Source organism: Anomaloglossus baeobatrachus, chromosome 7 (assembly GCF_048569485.1).
Source record: "Anomaloglossus baeobatrachus isolate aAnoBae1 chromosome 7, aAnoBae1.hap1, whole genome shotgun sequence".
NCBI classification, from domain to species: Eukaryota; Metazoa; Chordata; class Amphibia; order Anura; family Aromobatidae; genus Anomaloglossus; species Anomaloglossus baeobatrachus.
In genome coordinates this window covers 218,119,629-218,139,177 of record NC_134359.1, presented here as the reverse complement: position 1 = coordinate 218,139,177, position 19,549 = coordinate 218,119,629, and the positions used below count along the sequence as shown (strand labels likewise).

Genomic DNA, 19,549 nt, shown 5'->3' with positions numbered 1-19,549 from the left:
CCGGTGGCTTGTGCGCCAGTTTCTACCACACTTTTTCCTGCCACTCAACTTTTCATTAACATGCTAGGATACAGTTACAGCACTCTGAACAGGCAGCTTCTTTAGCAATGACCTTTTGTGGCTTACCCTCCTTGTGGAGTGTGTCAATGACTGGCTTCTAGACATCTGTCATGTCAGCAGTCTTCCCATGATTGTGTAGCCTACTGAACCATACTAAGGGACCATTTTAAACTTAGGAAGCCTTCGTAGGTGTTTTGTGGTAATTATTCTAATTTTCTAAGATAATGACTCTGCGGTTTTCATTGGCTGTAAGCCATAATCATCAACATTAACAGAAATAAACACTTGAAATAGATCACACTGTGTAATGGCTCTATATAATATATGTGTTTCCATTTTTGTATTGAATTACTGAAATAAATTAACTTTTTGATGGTATTCTAATTTATTGAGATGCACCTGTATGGGCTACTTTTTATACTTCATTATACACTTTCATGTAATATTTGGCTATAGGATTTTTTTTCCCCCAACATTCTAATTCTGCAACGATCACAAACCTTTTCTTCGGCAGTTTCAGTTTAGCAATGTACGCCAGGCAGTAGTTGATGATTTCTTGTAACAAGTCCTCTCCTAGGTGGGCATGGATGCTCTGCGACAAAGAAACACAAGATTACAGTCTGGGAAGAACTTACAAAACCTTAGGTAAAAGCAAAATGAGCATACACAATATAGTAGGTAAGTAATAATAGTGCATATACATACATAGGGTACTGAGTAAACAAAAAAACGTCAAAGTCAACCCACCATGATAAGGTGTACCCAATTAGGCACATCCTATCCTCTAATATAACTGACCTCAATGTAGATGGGGCAGAGCAGGACCAAGGCCGAGAGTTCCAGGGCCGCCCATGGGACGATATATAAATGAAATGCCTTATAAAGGGCAATTATAGGCATGTACGGTGTGAATCACCCCAAAAAAGACATACGTCACCTGATAGACCAGCAGTACCAAACTGGAGCGCAGGTCTGTGTCTGCTCTATTTTAATACCTGGCTGATAACATCGAGCAGCTGTGATACTAACTTGTTTGGAAAGGAACTTCCCGTCCTTATACGCCACCAAGCCATTTTCAGAAAACACGTAGTCAAACTTCTCAACCACTGAAATCAGAGAACAGACAAGAGCTGAATATGTGTATACAGAATGAAGACGGACGGATAGAGATAGATGGATATAGGGGCGAACATATAATTGCTGCAGCCTGTACAGCCGACACTTCTACTTCAAAGCAGGTGATATTGTGCGTTATGAGGGGCCACTGGGCTGCAAAGGGCCCAATTACTGGGCACAGGGGCCTCTTCTGTGTACGCCAGTGGACGGACGGACGGATGGATAATAGAGACAGACAACAATTCCGTTTTGGTTATTTACCATCGTCTCCCAGCTGCTCTTTAATTTTCTCAAAATCTGACCCTCCGACAACTCCGACCGTCACTTTTTTCTCAAATTCTGCAGGAATTCGGCCATTTCACTTGTGACTTTCTAAAATATAAAACAGAGCCATGTTATTGGCCATCCTGCGAACAGCCGGCCTCCTGGACAAGCCTATAGCACAAAATAACTGATAGAATCAGCAAGGTCATTGCTCAATATTAACCATAGAGGAAGTGCAGCTACCCCCTGCAACCCACCACCACAGCACATCCCCTCCAACAACACGCCCTCCGCGGCACGCCCCCCCCAACACACAACACGTCCTCCGCGGCACGCCCCCCCCCCAACACGCCCTCCGCAGCACGCCCCCCCCCCAACACGCCCTCCGCGGCACGCCCCCCCCCCAACACACCCTCCGCGGCACGCCCCCCCCCTCCAACACACCCTCCGCGGCACGCCCCCCCCCTCCAACACACCCTCCGCGGCACGCCCTCCCCCCCTCCCAACACACCCTCCGCGGCACGCCCCCCCCTCCCAACACACCCTCCGCGGCACGCCCCCCCCTCCCAACACACCCTCCGCGCACGCCCCCCCCCAACACACCCTCCACGGCACGCCCCCCCCCCAACACACCCTCCACGGCACGCCCCCCCCCAACACACCCTCCACGGCACGCCCCCCCCCCAACACACCCTCCACGGCACGCCCCCCCCCCAACACACCCTCCACGGCACGCCCACCCTCCCCCAAACACACCCTTCCACGGCACGCCCCCCCCCCCAACACACCCTCCACGGCACGCCCACCCTCCCCCAAACACACCTCCACGGCACGCCCCACCGCCCCCCCCCCAAACACACCCTCCACGGCACGCCCACCCCCCCAAACACACCCTCCACGGCACGCCCACCCCCCCCAAACACACCCTCCACGTCACGCCCACCCCCCCCCCCCCCCCCAAACACACCCTCCACGTCACGCCCACCCCCCCCCCAAACACACCCTCCACGTCACGCCCACCCCCCCCCAAACACACCCTCCACGGTCACGCCCCCCACCCCTCGCGCCCCAACACACCCTCCACGTCACGCCCACCCCCCCCCCAAACGCACCCTCCACGGCACGCCCCCCCCCCACACCCTAAGGACGCACCCCCACACACCGCACGCCCACGCCCCCCCCCAAACACACCCTCCCACGGCACGCCCCACCCCCCCCAAACACACCCTCCACGGCAGCCCCCCCCCCCCCCAAACACACCCTCCACGGCACGCCCCCCCCCCCAACACACCCTCCACGGCACGCCCACCCCCCCAACACGACGCCTCCACGTCACCCCACGGCCCGCCCCCCCCAAACACACCCCTCCACGGCACGCCCCACACGGCCGCCCCCCCCCCACACACCCTCCACGGCACGCCCACCCAACCCCCCACGGCACGCCCACCCCCCCCCAACACACCCTCCACGGCACGCCCCACCCCCCCCAAGCACGCCCACGCCCCCCCCAACACACCCTCCACGGCACGCCCCACCCCCCCCCAACACACCCTCCACGGCACGCCCACCCCCCCCCCCCAACACACCCTCCACGGCACGCCCCCCCCCCCCCCCCAACACACCCTCCACGGCACGCCCACGCCCCCCCCCCAACACACCCTCCACGGCACGCCCCCCCCCCAACACACCCTCCACGGCACGCCCACCCCCCCCCAACACCCTCCACGGCACGCCCACCCCCCCAACACACCCTCCACGGCACGCCCGCCCCCCCCCCCGCCCCAACACACCCTCCACGGCACGCCCCCCCCCCCCAACACACCCTCCACGGCACGCCCGCCCCCCCCCCCTCACTCCACGCACGCCCCCCCCCCCCCCCCCACCCCCCCCACCCCCCCCCCCCCCCCCTCCCCCCCCCCACCCCCCCCCCCCCCCCCCCCCCCCCCCCACCCCCCCCCCCCCCCCCCCCACCCCCCCCCCCCCCCACCCCCCCACCCCCCCCCCCCCCCCCCCCCCCCCCAGCCCCCCCCCCCCCCCCCCCCCCCCACCCCCCCCCCCCCCCCCCCCCCCCCCCCCCCCCCCCCCCCCCCCCCCCCCACCCCCCCCCCCCCCCCCCCCCCCCCCCCCCCCCCCCCCCCCACCCCCCCCCCCCCCCCCCCCCCCCCCCCCCAACACACCCTCCACGGCACGCCCGCCCCCCCAACACACCCTCCACGGCACGCCCGCCCCCCCAACACACCCTCCACGGCACGCCCGCCCCCCCAACACACCCTCCACGGCACGCCCGCCCCCCCAACACACCCTCCACGGCACGCCCGCCCCCCCAACACACCCTCCACGGCACGCCCACCCACCCCCCCCCAACACACCCTCCACGGCACGCCCACCCACCCCCCCCCCACGGCACGCCCGCCCCCCCAACACACCCTCCACGGCACGCCCACCCACCCCCCCCCACGGCACGCCCACCCACCCCCCCCCACGGCACGCCCACCCCCCCCCCCAACACACCCTCCACGGCACGCCCACCCCCCCCAAGGCACGCCCACCCCCCCCAAGGCACGCCCACCCCCCCCAACACACCCTCCACGGCACACCCACCCCCCCCCAACACACCCTCCACGGCACGCCCACCCCCCCCCAACACACCCTCCACGGCACGCCTACCCCCCCACCCCCACCAACACCAACACATCCTCCACGGCACGCCCACCCCCCACCACATCCTCCACGGCACGCCCCCCCCCCAAACACACCCTCCACGGCACGCCCACCCCTCCCCAACACGCCCACCCCCCCAACACACCCGCCATGGCACGCCCCCCCCTAACACACCCTTTACGACACGCCACCCCAACGCGCATCTCCTCTCAACCCACCCTGCATAGTACATCCCTCAACAGAACGCCCCCCTACAGCACATCCTCCACAGCACCTCCCCAACACATATCCCCGTCTAGAGCACATCCCACCCTTACAGTACACTAGCCTACAGCGCGCGCGCACACATACACACACCCCTATACCCTCACAGCGCACCCTCCCGTCCCTCTGCCCTGGTACAGTACCTGTCTAGCAGCTGTCAGTGTGCCATCCACATCAAACAAGCAGATTACAGCTCTCCGTCCAGCCATGGCAGCAGCGCTCAGAAGTTGTCACTTTTCCTTATGAATGAGGTTATCTGCTCTCGGCTTCCGTCCTCGGCCACATCACTACTTCCTGATCACGTGAGCAGCGCTTCGAACTACGACTCCCACAAGCCCCGAGGAACCGTGATTGTCGCGCTGCATTCTGGGATGTGTAGTGCCCGTGAGCCCGGTGACAGGTAGGTGGTGTGTGTCCTGGGGCACAGCGTGTCATGGTGAACTCTCAGCAGCACTGCAAGCTGCCAGGCCCCGCACAGGAAGGGGAAAAGGGCATCCAGCAGACCGGACCGTCCCTGTGGGCCGGCAGAGTGTGAGCTGTGACCCTGTGCCCTCACATCAGCGGCTCCTCTGTGTATGGAGGCGACCCCTGCACAGGCTGGAGACCCCTATACATGAGTGTTATGGTCAGGGGAGCCGTGTGCGGCGGGGGGAGGTGAGGACCCTGCAGGGATCAGGAGTGTAGCAGTAGCAGCAGTCTGCGATATCTCAGTGTATAAACATTTATATAGACTGTGAAAAAAATAACTAACACGCTTCCAGAGCTAGAAGAGTTAGTGGGTATAATTATCAATTAAAATACAAAGTGAATGCACAAAGAAGTGTCCATCACATCAGTGTTCGGTGTGAGCGGCCGCAGCCATGATTCTAGGGCAGAGCTATTAGGCCTCATTCACACCTCAGTGTTTTCCATCAGTGATTTTATGCCACAGCCAGGAGCGGGATTTACAGAGAAAAGCTATAACTGAAAGATTCCCCTGTTCTGTGTTTTGCAGACACTCCTGGTTTTGACACTGTGCACGCTGCAGATTTGCCACGGATTTGCTGAAGAAAATGTGTCTAACATTGCTGCAGTCATTCCCCAGCAAATCTTATGGGTTTTAAAAAATGCTGTGCGCACACTGCATTTTTTTTTATACCCGTGGATTTACCGCTGCGGAATTAATGAGCATGTCACTTCTTTTCCGCAGGTACCTGCGGTTTTTGCAATAGATAATGGTAAAAACTGCGGGGACCAACTTGTGGAAGATCCAAAAACGCAGGTGCAGGATTCTTTCAGAGGGTCCATTTTTTTTCTTAAGAAAAAGGCACTTTCTAGTGCGCACATAGCCTTAAATACTGACGTGTGAATGACGCCTTTAAGCTATGTGCGCACGTTGCGTTCTCTGCAGTGCAGAAAAGACGCACCCTCTGGCAGACTGGACACCGCCTTTATAAAATAAAATGCATCCACAACGCATGCATTTTGGATTTTTTTTTCCATGCGTTTTGGAAGCATTTTTGACTGCGCGTTCCCCCGGCAGTTCAGCTCTGCTACATGCCGGCTGACAGCCGACACAGACAGAGCCGCGCGATGAGAATGAACTCGGGTGAACTGCACCCGACTTCATTGTCATACCACGGCTCTGTCTGTGTGCCGCATACTGATTAGTATCTTCACCGCACACATCCCGACATTACCGCCTACATCCTCGCACACAGCCCGACAATACCGCCGACATTACCGCCTACATCCCCGCACACATCCCGACATTACCGCCTACATCCCTGCCGACATCCCGACATTACCTCCGACATCCCGACATTACCTCCGACATCCCGACATTACCTCCGACATCCCGACATTACCTCCGACATCCCGACATTACCTCCGACATCCCGACATTACCTCCGACATCCCGACATTACCTCCGACATCCCGACATTACCTCCGACATCCCGACATTACCTCCGACATCCCGACATTACCTCCGACATCCCGACATTACCACCGACATCCCGACATTACCACCGACATCCCGACATTACCACCGACATCCCGACATTACCTCCGACATCCCGACATTACCACCGACATCCCGACATTACCACCGACATCCCGACATTATCTCCGACATCCCGACATTACCTCCGACATCACCTCCGACATCCCGACATTACCTCCGACATCCCGACATTACCTCCGACATCACCTCCGACATCACCTCCGACATCCCGACATCACCTCCGACATCCCGACATCACCTCCGACATCCCGACATCACCTCCGACATCCCGACATTACCTCCGACATCCCGACATTACCTCCGACATCCCGACATTACCACCGACATCCCGACATTACCACCGACATCCCGACATTACCACCGACATCCCGACATTACCTCCGACATCCCGACATTACCTCCGACATCACCTCCGACATCCCGACATTACCTCCGACATCCCGACATTACCTCCGACATCCCGACATTACCTCCGACATCCCGACATTACCGCCGACATCCCGACATTACCGCCGACATCCCGACATTACCGCCGACATCCCGACATTACCGCCGACATCCCGACATTACCTCCGACATCCCGACATTACCTCCGACATCCCGACATTACCTCCGACATCCCGACATTACCTCCGACATCCCGACATTACCTCCGACATCCCGACATTACCTCCGACATCCCGACATCACCTCCGACATCCCGACATTACCTCCGACATCCCGACATTACCTCCGACATCCCGACATTACCTCCGACATCCCGACATTACCTCCGACATCCCGACATTACCTCCGACATCACCACCGACATTACCACCGACATCCCGACATTACCACCGACATCCCGACATTACCACCGACATCCCGACATTACCTCCGACATCCCGACATTACCTCCGACATCCCGACATTACCTCCGACATCCCGACATTCCCTCCGACATCCCGACATTACCTCCGACATCCCGACATTACCTCCGACATTACCTCCGACATCCCGACATTACCTCCGACATCCCGACATTACCTCCGACATCCCGACATTACCTCCGACATCCCGACATTACCTCCGACATCCCGACATTACCTCCGACATCACCTCCGACATCACCACCGACATCCCGACATTACCACCGACATCCCGACATTACCACCGACATCCCGACATTCCCTCCGACATCCCGACATTCCCTCCGACATCCCGACATTCCCTCCGACATCCCGACATTCCCTCCGACATCCCGACATTACCTCCGACATCCCGACATTACCTCCGACATCCCGACATTACCTCCGACATCCCGACATTACCTCCGACATCCCGACATTACCTCCGACATCCCGACATTACCTCCGACATCCCGACATTACCTCCGACATCACCTCCGACATCACCACCGACATCCCGACATTACCACCGACATCCCGACATTACCACCGACATCCCGACATTACCACCGACATCCCGACATTACCACCGACATCCCGACATTCCCTCCGACATCCCGACATTCCCTCCGACATCCCGACATTCCCTCCGACATCCCGACATTCCCTCCGACATCCCGACATTACCTCCGACATTACCTCCGACATCCCGACATTACCTCCGACATCCCGACATTACCTCCGACATCCCGACATTACCGCCGACATCCCGACATTACCGCCGACATCCCGACATTACCGCCGACATCCCGACATTACCGCCGACATCCCGACATTACCGCCGACATCCCGACATTACCGCCGACATCCCGACATTACCGCCGACATCCCGACATTACCGCCGACATCCCGACATTACCGCCGACATCCCGACATTACCGCCGACATCCCGACATTACCGCCGACATCCCGACATTACCGCCGACATCCCGACATTACCGCCCACATCCCGACATTACCGCCCACATCCCCACATTACCGCCCACATCCCCACATTACCGCCCACATCATCACCGCACACATCCCGACATTACCGCCCACATCATCACCGCACACATCCCGACATTACCGCCCACATCATCACCGCACACATCCCGACACTACAGCCCTCATCATCACCGCACACACACTGGCATTACCTAGTGACGTCCCCGCTGACAGCGCGATTCACTTCAGTTGCTGCGTGGAGCTCACAGGAGCGCGCGGTGTTCTACTGCCGCTCCTGTCAGCTTCATGTAGCAGAGCTGGATGCGTCGCGGGACCTTTGAATTACGCCGGACCTGGAGGGGTATTTGGGGATTTTAATAAAGTGATGAAAGAGGGTGTTTTTTTTTTTTCTTATATTCCAAATAAAGGATTTTTTCGGGTGTATGTGTTTTATTTACTTTCACTTACAGGTTAATTATGGAAGGTATCTCGGGGAGACGCCTGTCATGAATAACCTAGGACTTAGTGGCAGCTATGGGCTGCTGCCATTAAACCCTTATTACCCGGCTCATCCTGAGTTGCCCTGGTACGGTGGCAAAGTCCCGGGACTGTCGCATCTAATGGATGCGGCAATTCCGAGCGGCTCCTGGCTGATATTGTTAGGCTGGGGGGCTCTCCATAATGTGGCGCTCCCCATCCTGAGAATACCAGCCTTCAGCCGTGTGGCTTTATCTTGGCTGGTATGAAAATTGGGGGGGGACCGCACGTCGTTTTTTTTAAAATTATTTATTTATTTATTTTACTGCACGATATAGACCCGCCCACCTGCGGCTGTGATTGGTTGCAGTGAGACAGTTGTCACTCAGCCTGGGGGGGCGTGTCTGACTGCAACCAATCATAGGCGCCGGTGGGCGGGGAAAGCAGGGAATACGAGATTGAATAATGAGCGGCTGGCATTTTCAAAAGAGGAAAAGCCACCGGAGCAGTGTGAATGCCTTGCAGGGCCGCGCCGGTGATCGGGGAATGGTGAGTATGAGAGAGGGGGAGAGACTGACCGACGGACAGAGAGAGGGAGAGACAGACAGAGAGACCAACTGACAGAGAAAGAGACCGACTGACCGACAGAGGGAGATTCACCGACATCCACAGACAGAAATTGACCAACATTGACAGAGACTGAAAAGACCTGCGTTTTGTCAATAAAGCATGCAGAACGCAACAAAAATGCAGTCCAAGTGCATTTTGGTTGCGTTCTGATCCACATCATTGATTTCAATGGGTGGAGAATGCAGCTAAAACACACAAAAGAAGTGACATGCTGCTTTTATTTCCGCAGCGATTTTGGGCATCCAAAAGGCTGCGTTTACAAACGCAGCATGTGCATTGATTTTTCGGCTTTCTCATAGACTTTGCTGGACGCTTGCAGTTACGCTGCAGTTCAAAACGCAGCGTTTCTGCGGAAAAAAACGCAACGTGCACACATAGCCTTAGGGTTGTCAAGGCCGAGAGGCCAAATCTGGCCCTTCAGATCAGTTATGTGACCTTCAGGGTAAAGACACAAGGATTTAAATTTCACGCTGGCGCTGTTCTAGCTGCGGGCGGCACTGGCGCAGATTGATCTATTGGTGGACTCCAGTATAATGGCACTGAGCAATCTGCGCATGCACAGCCACCGGCGCCATTTTCCCAAAGACTGCCAAGAAGTCAAACTGCACAAACACCGCCCGACGGTAGAACGGTGCCAGTACAACATTTAAAAAAGGAAGTATAACAGACACTCAGAGCTGAAGACCCTCCAGCCAGTCCCACCCCACAAGCCCACCCCGATGCACAAAGATATGAAAAACAAAGAAAAGAAGAAAACGTCAAACACAAATTAGAGAAAGTACACAACAGATTTCTTCACATCAGGTATCAGTCAGTAAGACGGCGCCAATATGGCCCCGTCTGTACTTTACTCAGGGAAATGCTACTGATATTTTTTCTTTCAAGGAAATCTGTAACCAAGTTTTTGCTCCCCCATCTGAGATCAGCATAAGGGTACATTCACACGATCGTCCCGTTTTTGCGGTCCGCAAAAAACGGTCCTGTTTTTTCACGGATGCCGCTGTGTGGCATCCGTGTGACATCCATTCCGTTCCATATACGGTCCATGTGTCATCCGTGTGCCTTCTGGGTTTTTTTGCCACCGCAAAAAACGGAAGCAGCTAGAACGATACTTTATCTATCCATCTATATAACAAAGATAGAGGGAGGGATGCATGAATGAATTAATGGAGGGATAGCTAGAGGTGTTGTGAATGTCATCCGAGGGGGTGATGGTTTGGAGCTCCCTTTGGTGGTCAGAACTAGGGGTGAAGCTAACTGTGACTCAACAGGTGTGGGAGATAATTGGGAGTTTGGAAGCCCAATTGCAGATCAGCCTGGGTTATATAAAAGAGCAGTGTCTGCTGGCTGGGGCCGGTTATAGATTTTTTTCTTCAGTCTCTGAATTGGCTTTGAGTTGTCCTTCCATTTATCCTGTGCCTGTACCATTCCAGAAAAATGCAAGTTCTTTGCTTTATTGCCTGATCCACACCTAAGGATGATTGTGTTTCTTTTAGTTTTGTTTAAAGTCTGTTTTCTTGCAGGAGAGGATATGTCTTTCTGTTTTGATGAGCATGGGGGTTCCCCCTCTCTAGGCCCCAACTACAAGAAGGGAGATTCTCCCTGTTCTATTTGATTATTTTAACTTTTGTATTTGTGTTTTTTGTTGTTTTTTTTTGTATTTTGTTTCTCCCATTATTTACAAGAGTACCTGATATAGTGGATGAGTCCGTGTGGTCTCAGTATTTTTTATCAGGAGTTTGGTATTTTTTGCAGGGTTTTTTGCTGGCCGCAATCAGTTATCTGTCCTGTCCTGTTCTGTTTAGGAAGTTGTGCCTCGTTTTTGCTAATCTATATTTCTTATCTGTGTATTGTGTTTTCTTACATCACCGTTGGCTTTATATGTTGGGGGCTTGCTATTCCTTTTGGAACTACTCTGAGGCACGATAGCTTTCCTCATTTCTATCTGTGAGGTGTAATAAGTTTCTCCGACTGTGACGAGGCGTCTAGGTGTATTTAGCAACGCTCCACGGCTATTTCTAGTGTGGTCTGACAGGGCATTGCGGTCAGCTCAGGTTCCAACTACTCTTGTAAGATCTCTAGTACCAAAAATCCCAGGATGACCAGCCAATACTGAACAATGAATCTCTGACATAATGCTAGTCCTCCATTGATCAGGAACATACAGATTCCCACAGTATACGAACGAGCAAATATTTTTTTCCCATTTAGGGCAGATAGAAATAGTGTGAGACGCATCTCCACAATAGAAACACAACTTGTTCTTCCGTCTAAACCCCTGCTGCTCAGCATTAGAGAGGACTCTATCACACTGCATAGGCTCAGAAGACTGTTCCGCAAGCTCTACATTAGCACGTATCGTTTTGCGCTCCCATAAACGCCTATCAATCTGAATGGCTAAAGTCTTAGAGGCATCAAAACCAGAAGGGATAGGAAATTCCACCATAACATCCTTCACTGTATTCGCGAGGCCCTTCCGAAAAACTGCCGCAAGTGCATCATCATTCCATTTGGTAAGGACCGCCCACTTTCTGAATTTCTGACAAAAAATTTCAGCGAAATCCTGACCTTGGATCAAAGCCAACAAGGTCTTCTCAGCTTGATCCATCACATTGGGTTCATCATACAACAATCCCAGGGCCTGAAAAAAGGAATCCACATCAGCAAGAATCGGATCATCAGGAGCCAAAGAAATGGCCAAAGTCCTGAGGGTCACCGCGCACCAAGGAGATGACCATCCTAACCTGCTGCACGGGACTCGCTGAGGACTTAGGTCTTAAAGCAAAAAATAATTTACAATTATTTTTAAAGTTCAGGAATTTAGACTTGTCCCCCGAGAACAATTCAGGAACGGGAATTTTAGGTTTTAAAACAGGAGTCTGTCTAAGATAAGCCGATATTGCCTGAACCTCAGAGGAGAGATGCTCAACACGCTCAGCCAACTGCTTTGTATCCATACCAGCAGAAGATATTCCACGGAACCCAAAAATAAGAAGAGAAAATATATAGAATAAAGAAAAAAATGTTTCCTTCTTTTGAGTACCTGTTTTTTTTTTTTGTTTGTGTGGCTGGTGATACTGTTATGATCTGGTCACAGTGGACGATCACAAAAATCCCATCAGCAGAAAAACACAAGAGTAGTTGGAACCTGAGCTGACCGCAATCCCCTATACCACACTAGAAGTAGCCCTGGAACGTTCCTAAACACACCTAACATTTCCCACAGGTCTACTTTACATCAGCACAGTTTTTGAAACATTTTCTTTTTTTTTTGTTTGGTATAGCGATGAGCGAACCTGAACAGTAAATTTCAGGATTCATATTAATATTAAACACTGACTTTTTTTTTTTTTTTTTTTTTAAACCCTATCCCCCACCCCCCCAAAAAACTTGTTGGAATTTGGTGCTAATCACTTAGTCGAGCATAGGGGTGCTCTTCCTAGTGTGAGCCACTTGCAGTCTCTGAATGGATCTCACTGGGGGTAAAAGCAATGTTTTCGGATGTAGTGTTAAAAAAAAAATAAAAAAAACAAACAAAAAACGCCTCCCCCCAGAAACACTCTGTGTATGGCTGACTATGTGGACGAAGAGCCGACCTGCCCAATCATTGACTTTCAATGGGGTTTGGGCTCCAGGATCATGTTTAGGTCAAGGTCAGGTCCTGAACTGAACTTAATCTAAACTTCTGCTGAACCCAGCAAACCCGAACTTCCACAGGTACGCTCATATCTAGTTAGGAAGTTGAAAGTGTTAGGCCGGGGCCACACCGGGATTACTGCAATCCTCGCATGACACTTGGCTCACTCTAGCAGCACAGTGAGAGCAGAGTGTCATTGCGACTGAAGTCCGATCAAGCGATCGGGCCGACGCTGAGGAGGAGAGGGAGGGATTTATCTCCCTCTCTCCTCCGTTGCTGGCTATTGCCATTTTTGCTCTGCACTCGCATTACACCGGTGTACCACCTCGAGTGCAGTGCGATTTTTTTTTTTTTTTTTTTTTTTTTTTTTTTTTTTTCCCTCTCTCTCGCCCCATAGACTTGAATAGGTGCGAGAGAAAAAGGATCGCAGTATGCTGCAATTGTTTTATCGGTCCGATTAGGGCTAAGAAAATAATCGCTCATGTGTGCTGGCACACAGGCTAATATTGGTCCGAGTGGAATGCGTTTTTTTTTTTTTTATTGCATTCCACTTGCTCCGATTTTCACGCCGTTGTGTCTTAGGCTTTAAAGGGAACCTGTCACCAAACGTTTATAATACTTGCCTAACTGTCGGTGCGGAGCAGACTGGTCGGATGGTGTCTCAGGGTCCCGCGCCTCCTCTTTCGGCCATCTTTGTCCTCCTTCTGAAGCTAGTGTGGATGACGCGTTGTACGTCATCTACACTAGCAGAGAGTGAGGTCCTAGTCAGGTGCACTTTGATATGCCCATCCGACCAGTCTGCTCCGCACCGTCAGTTAGGTAAGTATTATAAACATACGGTGACAGGTTCCCTTTAAGTTTATCAATAATTTCTGTTTTTTCCAACAAAATTTACAAGACTATTTCTTTAGGGACCACATGACATTTAAAGTGACCCCATTTTGGAAACTAGACCCCTCAATTAATTTATCTAGATGTTTGATTAGCAGCTTGAACCCCTAGGTGCTTTACAGAATTTTATGACTGAGTTGTAAAATGAAAAAATACATTTTTACCACAAAACTGTTGCTTTAACCCCAAATTTTTCATTTTTACGAGAACACCATGGTGACACATTTTGGGGGTCTAGTTTTGGCATTGCTTTTTTACCGTTTACAATTTCTGCCTCTTCTGGGCTGGATGGCCGGTGGAGACGTGCATGCCCCAGCTTTACTAGCAGACAAGGTCTATTCCACTAGATGTAATATACAGAATTGTTAGATGGTACTGTAATGTGGCAACTGTGTTAATACCCTTGATAGCCGAATTTCAGACCCCTGGTCTGAGTATATGGGTCGCACATAGAAAAAAAAAATAATTTCAGGAGCTGCATTCTTTGCGGGACAAAGTAACATATTAAGTGAAATAGGTTTCTCTATACACTTTGAACATTTTTGGCTTTTTTTATTGTTTTCAAATAGCATTCATCCTATGGGTTATAGTAGTTTTTAGCTTGGGTCGTTACGGATGTGGCAATAACAAACATGAACTTTTTTGTTTACTTTAGTTTATAGATAAAGCAGCATTTTTAGTAGCAAAATATTTTTTCATGCTATATTTTGATTTTATTTGTTTACATTTTAGTTTCCACCAATTGGCCACATACAGTAAAGTTGTTTTACAATTAGCACCATATGGTAATTCTGGCCAACATCTTGTAGTAATGTCCCTATCTTGTAGTAATATGCCCCTTTCTAGTCCCTTCTTGTAATGTGTGACATCATGGTCACCATTTTGTAATCATGTCCCCATCTTGTAATAATGTGCCAATAACTGTCCCTTTTTTGTAGTAATGTACCCATCGTGGTACCCATCTTGTAATAATGTTGCCCCAAATTCTGGTCAATATCTTGTAGTAATGTGCCTAGCCTTGTCTCCTTGTAGTAATGTCCCCATCCTGGTCCCTTTCTTGTAGTAAAGTCCCCATCTTTTAGTAACGTCCCCTATTGTGCCATTCTTCCCATATACATTGGTGTCCCTTTTTCCTCTGCATATGCGGCCCTCAGGCCCTGTAGACACCTTAACAATCGTGGCCCAATGCAGGCCAGCTCCTCGCCAATCAGATGCAAGCAGCTGACGTCAGCGTCTGTGCGGCATAGTATGACGTCAGCTGCTGGCCTCTGACTGTCTGGCGTTGCGGTGCAGAGAGCTTGTCTCTTCGTGGCAATATATTTCAAATGAATGTGCATCCAAGGACGCACATTCAACTGTAACAAAGTGCTGACACTGGCAACCCCTGGACTGGGCTGCAAAAGTCAAGGGGTCAACGGTGCCTGTGGGCTGTTTGAAGCAGCCTCGGGGGCCATATACAGCCTGCGTGTTTGAGACCCCTGCCATAGATCCTAGAAATTAGTGTTGTTAACCTCTCACCTTCATTAGGCCACCTAGTGCAAAGGTGCGCCATGCATCCTGAATAAACCCCAAACATTCCCCTGTTCTATATACTGCAATACGTTGGCATTTATAGGTTAGTATAAAATAATGATTTTCAACTGGGAAAGGGGTATTAGGTGTACAGAAACTTAACAACCATGTCCGTGTTTTAGGTACGTGTGACATCAGTTTTTAACACGGATGCCACATGTACCCATGTTTTTATATGCTGTTACTCACACGGACTGTGTGACCTCGCACGCATATATACAGGCATGTCCGTTTTTTCTCTGGCAGCATGGGTGTCACATAGATCACACACTGATGTGATCCGTCTGACATCACTGTGACAGGTACCGGAGAAAACAGGGGTCTTGTTAATAAAAATATTTTCTATATTTACCTCTCTGCAGCAATGCTGCATCCCGCTCCTGACCCTCACTCATTATACTCCCTGAATATTCAGGGCCCTGTGGAGCTGGAAGCTGGAGCAGCGCTGGGGACTTCAGAGCCGGGGACTGAATCGCTGGGTGAATATACAGCAGAGTGTGTGTGTGTGGTGAGAACCTGGAAGCGGGCACAGCAACGGGGACTCATCACAGTTCCCAATAAACTCTGATGAACCCGTGAAGCTGTAGCGCGGATGTCGCAGGGGTCATCAGGATGTCATCTGAGCTCATTGGGAACTCTGATGACCTCCTGGATGTCACTGTGCTTGCAGAATACTCACCTGTCCCCACGGTGCTGTACCCAGCGCTGCTCCGGCTTCCAGGTCCTGAGTGCGGTGAATAATCAATGAATATTATGAGCGGGGGTCAGGAGCGGGAGGCAGCAGAGCCAAAGAAAGCAGGTAGATATGGAAAATCTTTTTATTTCACAGACCCGTGTTTTCTCTGCTACCTGTCACACGTATGCAAATGGATGACACACGTGTGACCATAACCATGCGTGTGACTTGTACCTATTAAACACAGACGTCTGAAAGCAGCAGCCAAGGCCGGGGTCAGATTAGCATATAGCATCAGATGTGAGAGCATTGGATGCTATATGCTGACGACATTCAGCTCGAAGTCTGCTGCGAGTATCATTCATCGTGCTCTGATTTTCTTGCATGTGAGAATTGAAGTACAGGTGTGGAAAAGATGGAGAGATTGATCTCTCCATCGCCTGTTTCTGCGAATAACTATGAACACTCGGATGTCATCAGTGCAGTCCGATATTTCACTGGCACCCATAGACTCACATGGTTGCGAGTGAGCCAAGATACGCTGCAAGCACAGCATGCTGCCATTGTTCTCTCATGCTGATTGGGCATGAGAAAAAAATTGCAGATCTGTTCTACCTCATTGAATAACATTGGTCAAAGTGTAATGGGATATTTTCTTGCATTGCACTCATCAGATTCATACACTCGTGTGACCCCGGCCTCAATGGTTCAACAGCAGGGATCGGAGGTAGCTCCAGTCACTGGTCTTGGAGCCAGGTGCTGGCTGTATAATACAGCTGGCAACTGTCTTTAACCCCTTAACGACCCATGACGTACTGGGTACGTCATGGATCGTGTGCCGGTAAGCGCCGGCGATCCGAGCACATATCAGCTGTTATCAACAGCTGACATGTGTGCCTGCTAGCCGCAGGTGGAATAGTTTCCACCCGCGGCCATTAACCCCTTACATTTCGCTGCCAAAATCTGGCAGCGATATGTATATGGGCGCCACCATGAGTCACTTACCCCGCCCCCACCGGAAGTCACGTGACATGATCACGTGACTTTCGGTGGTTGCCATGGTAGCACAGGGTCATGTGATGACGCCTGTAGCTAACATGACTCACTTCCTCTCAATGCTGGAAGACAGCCGGCATTGAAAGTAAAGCAGCAAATCTGCAGTTCTCAGCTCTGTAGCTGAGATCTGCAGATAGTGAAGCGCGATCTTATTGCTGATCGCTATAGCCCCCTAGGGGGACTAGTAAAATAAATTAAAAAAAAAAAGTTTTAAAAAATTAAAAAAAACCTAACAGTTCAAATCACCCCCCTTTCACCCCATTGAAAATTAAAGGGTTAAAAAAATAAAAAATACACATATTTGGTATCGCCGCGTTCAGAAATGCCCGATCTATCAAAATATAAAATCAATGAATCTGATCAGTAAATGGCGTAGCGGCAAAAAAATTCCAAACGCCAAAATTACGTTTTTTGGTCGCAGCAAATTTTGCTCAAAATGCAATAACAGGCGATCAAAATGTAGCATCTGCGCAAAAATGATACCGTTTAAAACGTCAGGTCGAGACGCAAAAAAATAAGCCATCACTGAGCCTCAGATCCCGAAAAATGAGAACGCTACGGGTTTTGGAAAATGGCGCAAAACGTGTGCCACTTTTTTTTGGACCAGCTTGTGAATTTTTTTTAACCCCTTAGATAGAAGTAAACCTATACATGTTTGGTTTCTACAAACTCGCACTGACCTGAGGCATCACACCCACACATCAGTTTTACCATATAGTGAACACAGTGAATAAAATATCCCAAAAACTATTGTACGATCACACTTTTTTTGCAATTTTTCCGCACTTGGAATTTTTTTTGCCGTTTTCCAGTACACTATATGGTAAAACTTACGGATTCATTTAAAAGTACAACTTGTCCCGCAAAAAACAAGCCCTTATATGGCAAGATAGATGGAAAAATAAAAAAGTTACGCCTCTCGGAAGAAGGGGAGCAAAAAACAAAAACGCAAAAACGGAAAGTGCCCGGGGGCTGAAGGGGTTAATAGAGCGGGCTCAGTTTGTATGTCCACTCCATACACTTAACATGTAATGTAAATATAAGTTGTGGATATGGGGTTAAGGGAGTTAAAAAAAAAAAAAAACCTTTGTTTAGGAACACAGCTCACATAGCAGTGCATTCCACAAACTTTGGCTGTATAGTTTCTGAAATATAGGCAAGTAAAGTTTGCAAAATGCACTGTTACTTGATTGATAGGTGCTGCAGACTATCTAATAGATGGGTCGGGTTTTGCTAGATATTCCTGCCCCTGTCTGCCTGCCTGACCTTCCTCTTCCCCCCCCGTCCCCCCCATAATAAGAGACAGGGGGAGGAAGGACAGGTAGACAGACAGGGGCAGGAAGAACTAGCAAAACTTGACCCACCTATTAAATATTCTGCAGCACATATCAATAAAGTAAGTGTATTTCACAAGCTTTACTTGCCTGTATTTCAGAAATAAAATCAGCATGATAGCACCAGTATAGCACTGGCTTTAGTTTATATAGGAAAATCCTGGTGGTTGGTCCTCTTTGATGCATATTTAGATTCCTCCTAGTGTTGGGTATAGTCTACAACAGAGAATAACAAAGCTCTACGCCTGCTGTAGTGGTATCTTTTGGTGACATCTATGTTCTTGTACTCCAGCAGGTTACATCTCCATGGCACAGCTCATCATTCGATCCTTGTGGATCAGACCTTTTTGTCAACAGTGTTCCGTACAGTTATGGAAATCTAGTGTACTTTACAGGACCGCCTTTACTGGATGTAGGAGAATTACTCGCCCTTCACATGGAGAGGTTTCTCTGTTATTGTCATCTGCAAGTAAGAAGCAGTGGGTACAAACCGTAAGTTTATTCCGTACAGCTTCACCGCTCAGCACAAAGACTGATGACTCCACTAAATTTACACTGATCTACAAGTTTCCAGCAATCAGATACTGCAAAGTGGTATCCCGACTGAAGATTATGCAGACTACAATGACTCTATTGATTCTTCCCCCAATTTATTACTACTATTTGCAAGGACAGTTATCCCAGTTTACTGTAGTTTATTGCACAGGAGCTGCTCTTTTTGCAGGCGCCATGCTGTATGGTCTTAGCTATTACCTTCGTAGAATTATTGGGATGCTGTACGTGGATGATGACCTGACAACGCTGAAGGTTTCTTACTTGACTTTTTGGGGAAAAAGAAGAAATATTTTAGTTCCAATCGATGATGTAAAACGGTTTTCAGAAACAGGAGATACGAAGGGGGAGATTCTACGACAGTTTGCAAGATACAGCAATCCCAATATTCTGTATTTCACTACTCGTTATGGATTGGTCTTGGATAGAGAGAAGTTCAAAGCAGTTTTTGGAGAATAAATTATTAAATTACCATTTCAA

The 19,549-nt window shown here is 50.6% G+C and overlaps 2 protein-coding genes across 3 annotated transcripts in view; one reads left to right on the top strand and one right to left on the bottom strand.

The window, feature by feature from the left end:
• The window catches only part of PMM2 (phosphomannomutase 2), a 24,631-nt gene extending 19,970 nt beyond the window's left edge, over positions 1 to 4,661 (bottom strand). Inside the window, 5 exon segments of the mRNA XM_075317902.1 lie at positions 561 to 652; positions 1,090 to 1,166; positions 1,438 to 1,506; positions 1,509 to 1,548; positions 4,509 to 4,661. Of these exon segments, the coding sequence (XP_075174017.1) occupies positions 561 to 652; positions 1,090 to 1,166; positions 1,438 to 1,506; positions 1,509 to 1,548; positions 4,509 to 4,574 (344 nt within the window). The 5' untranslated portion in view covers positions 4,575 to 4,661.
• LOC142245292 (transmembrane protein 186-like) lies at positions 4,574 to 19,549 on the top strand. Of its 2 annotated transcripts, none has more exons than XM_075317904.1 (2): positions 4,574 to 4,765; positions 18,813 to 19,549. In XM_075317904.1, exon 2 carries the CDS (start codon positions 18,824 to 18,826, stop codon positions 19,526 to 19,528), a length of 705 nt encoding a protein of 234 aa, XP_075174019.1. In that variant the 5' UTR covers positions 4,574 to 4,765; positions 18,813 to 18,823; the 3' UTR covers positions 19,529 to 19,549. The 2 variants fall into 2 exon arrangements, with proteins under 2 accessions (XP_075174019.1, XP_075174018.1); XM_075317903.1 differs by having other exon boundaries at positions 4,575 to 4,765; positions 18,810 to 19,549.

Excerpts from the sequence above, each read along its gene's own strand:
- LOC142245292 (XM_075317904.1), top strand. The coding sequence starts at position 18,824 with ATGGCACAGCTCATCATTCGATCCTTGTGGATCAGACCTTTTTGTCAA.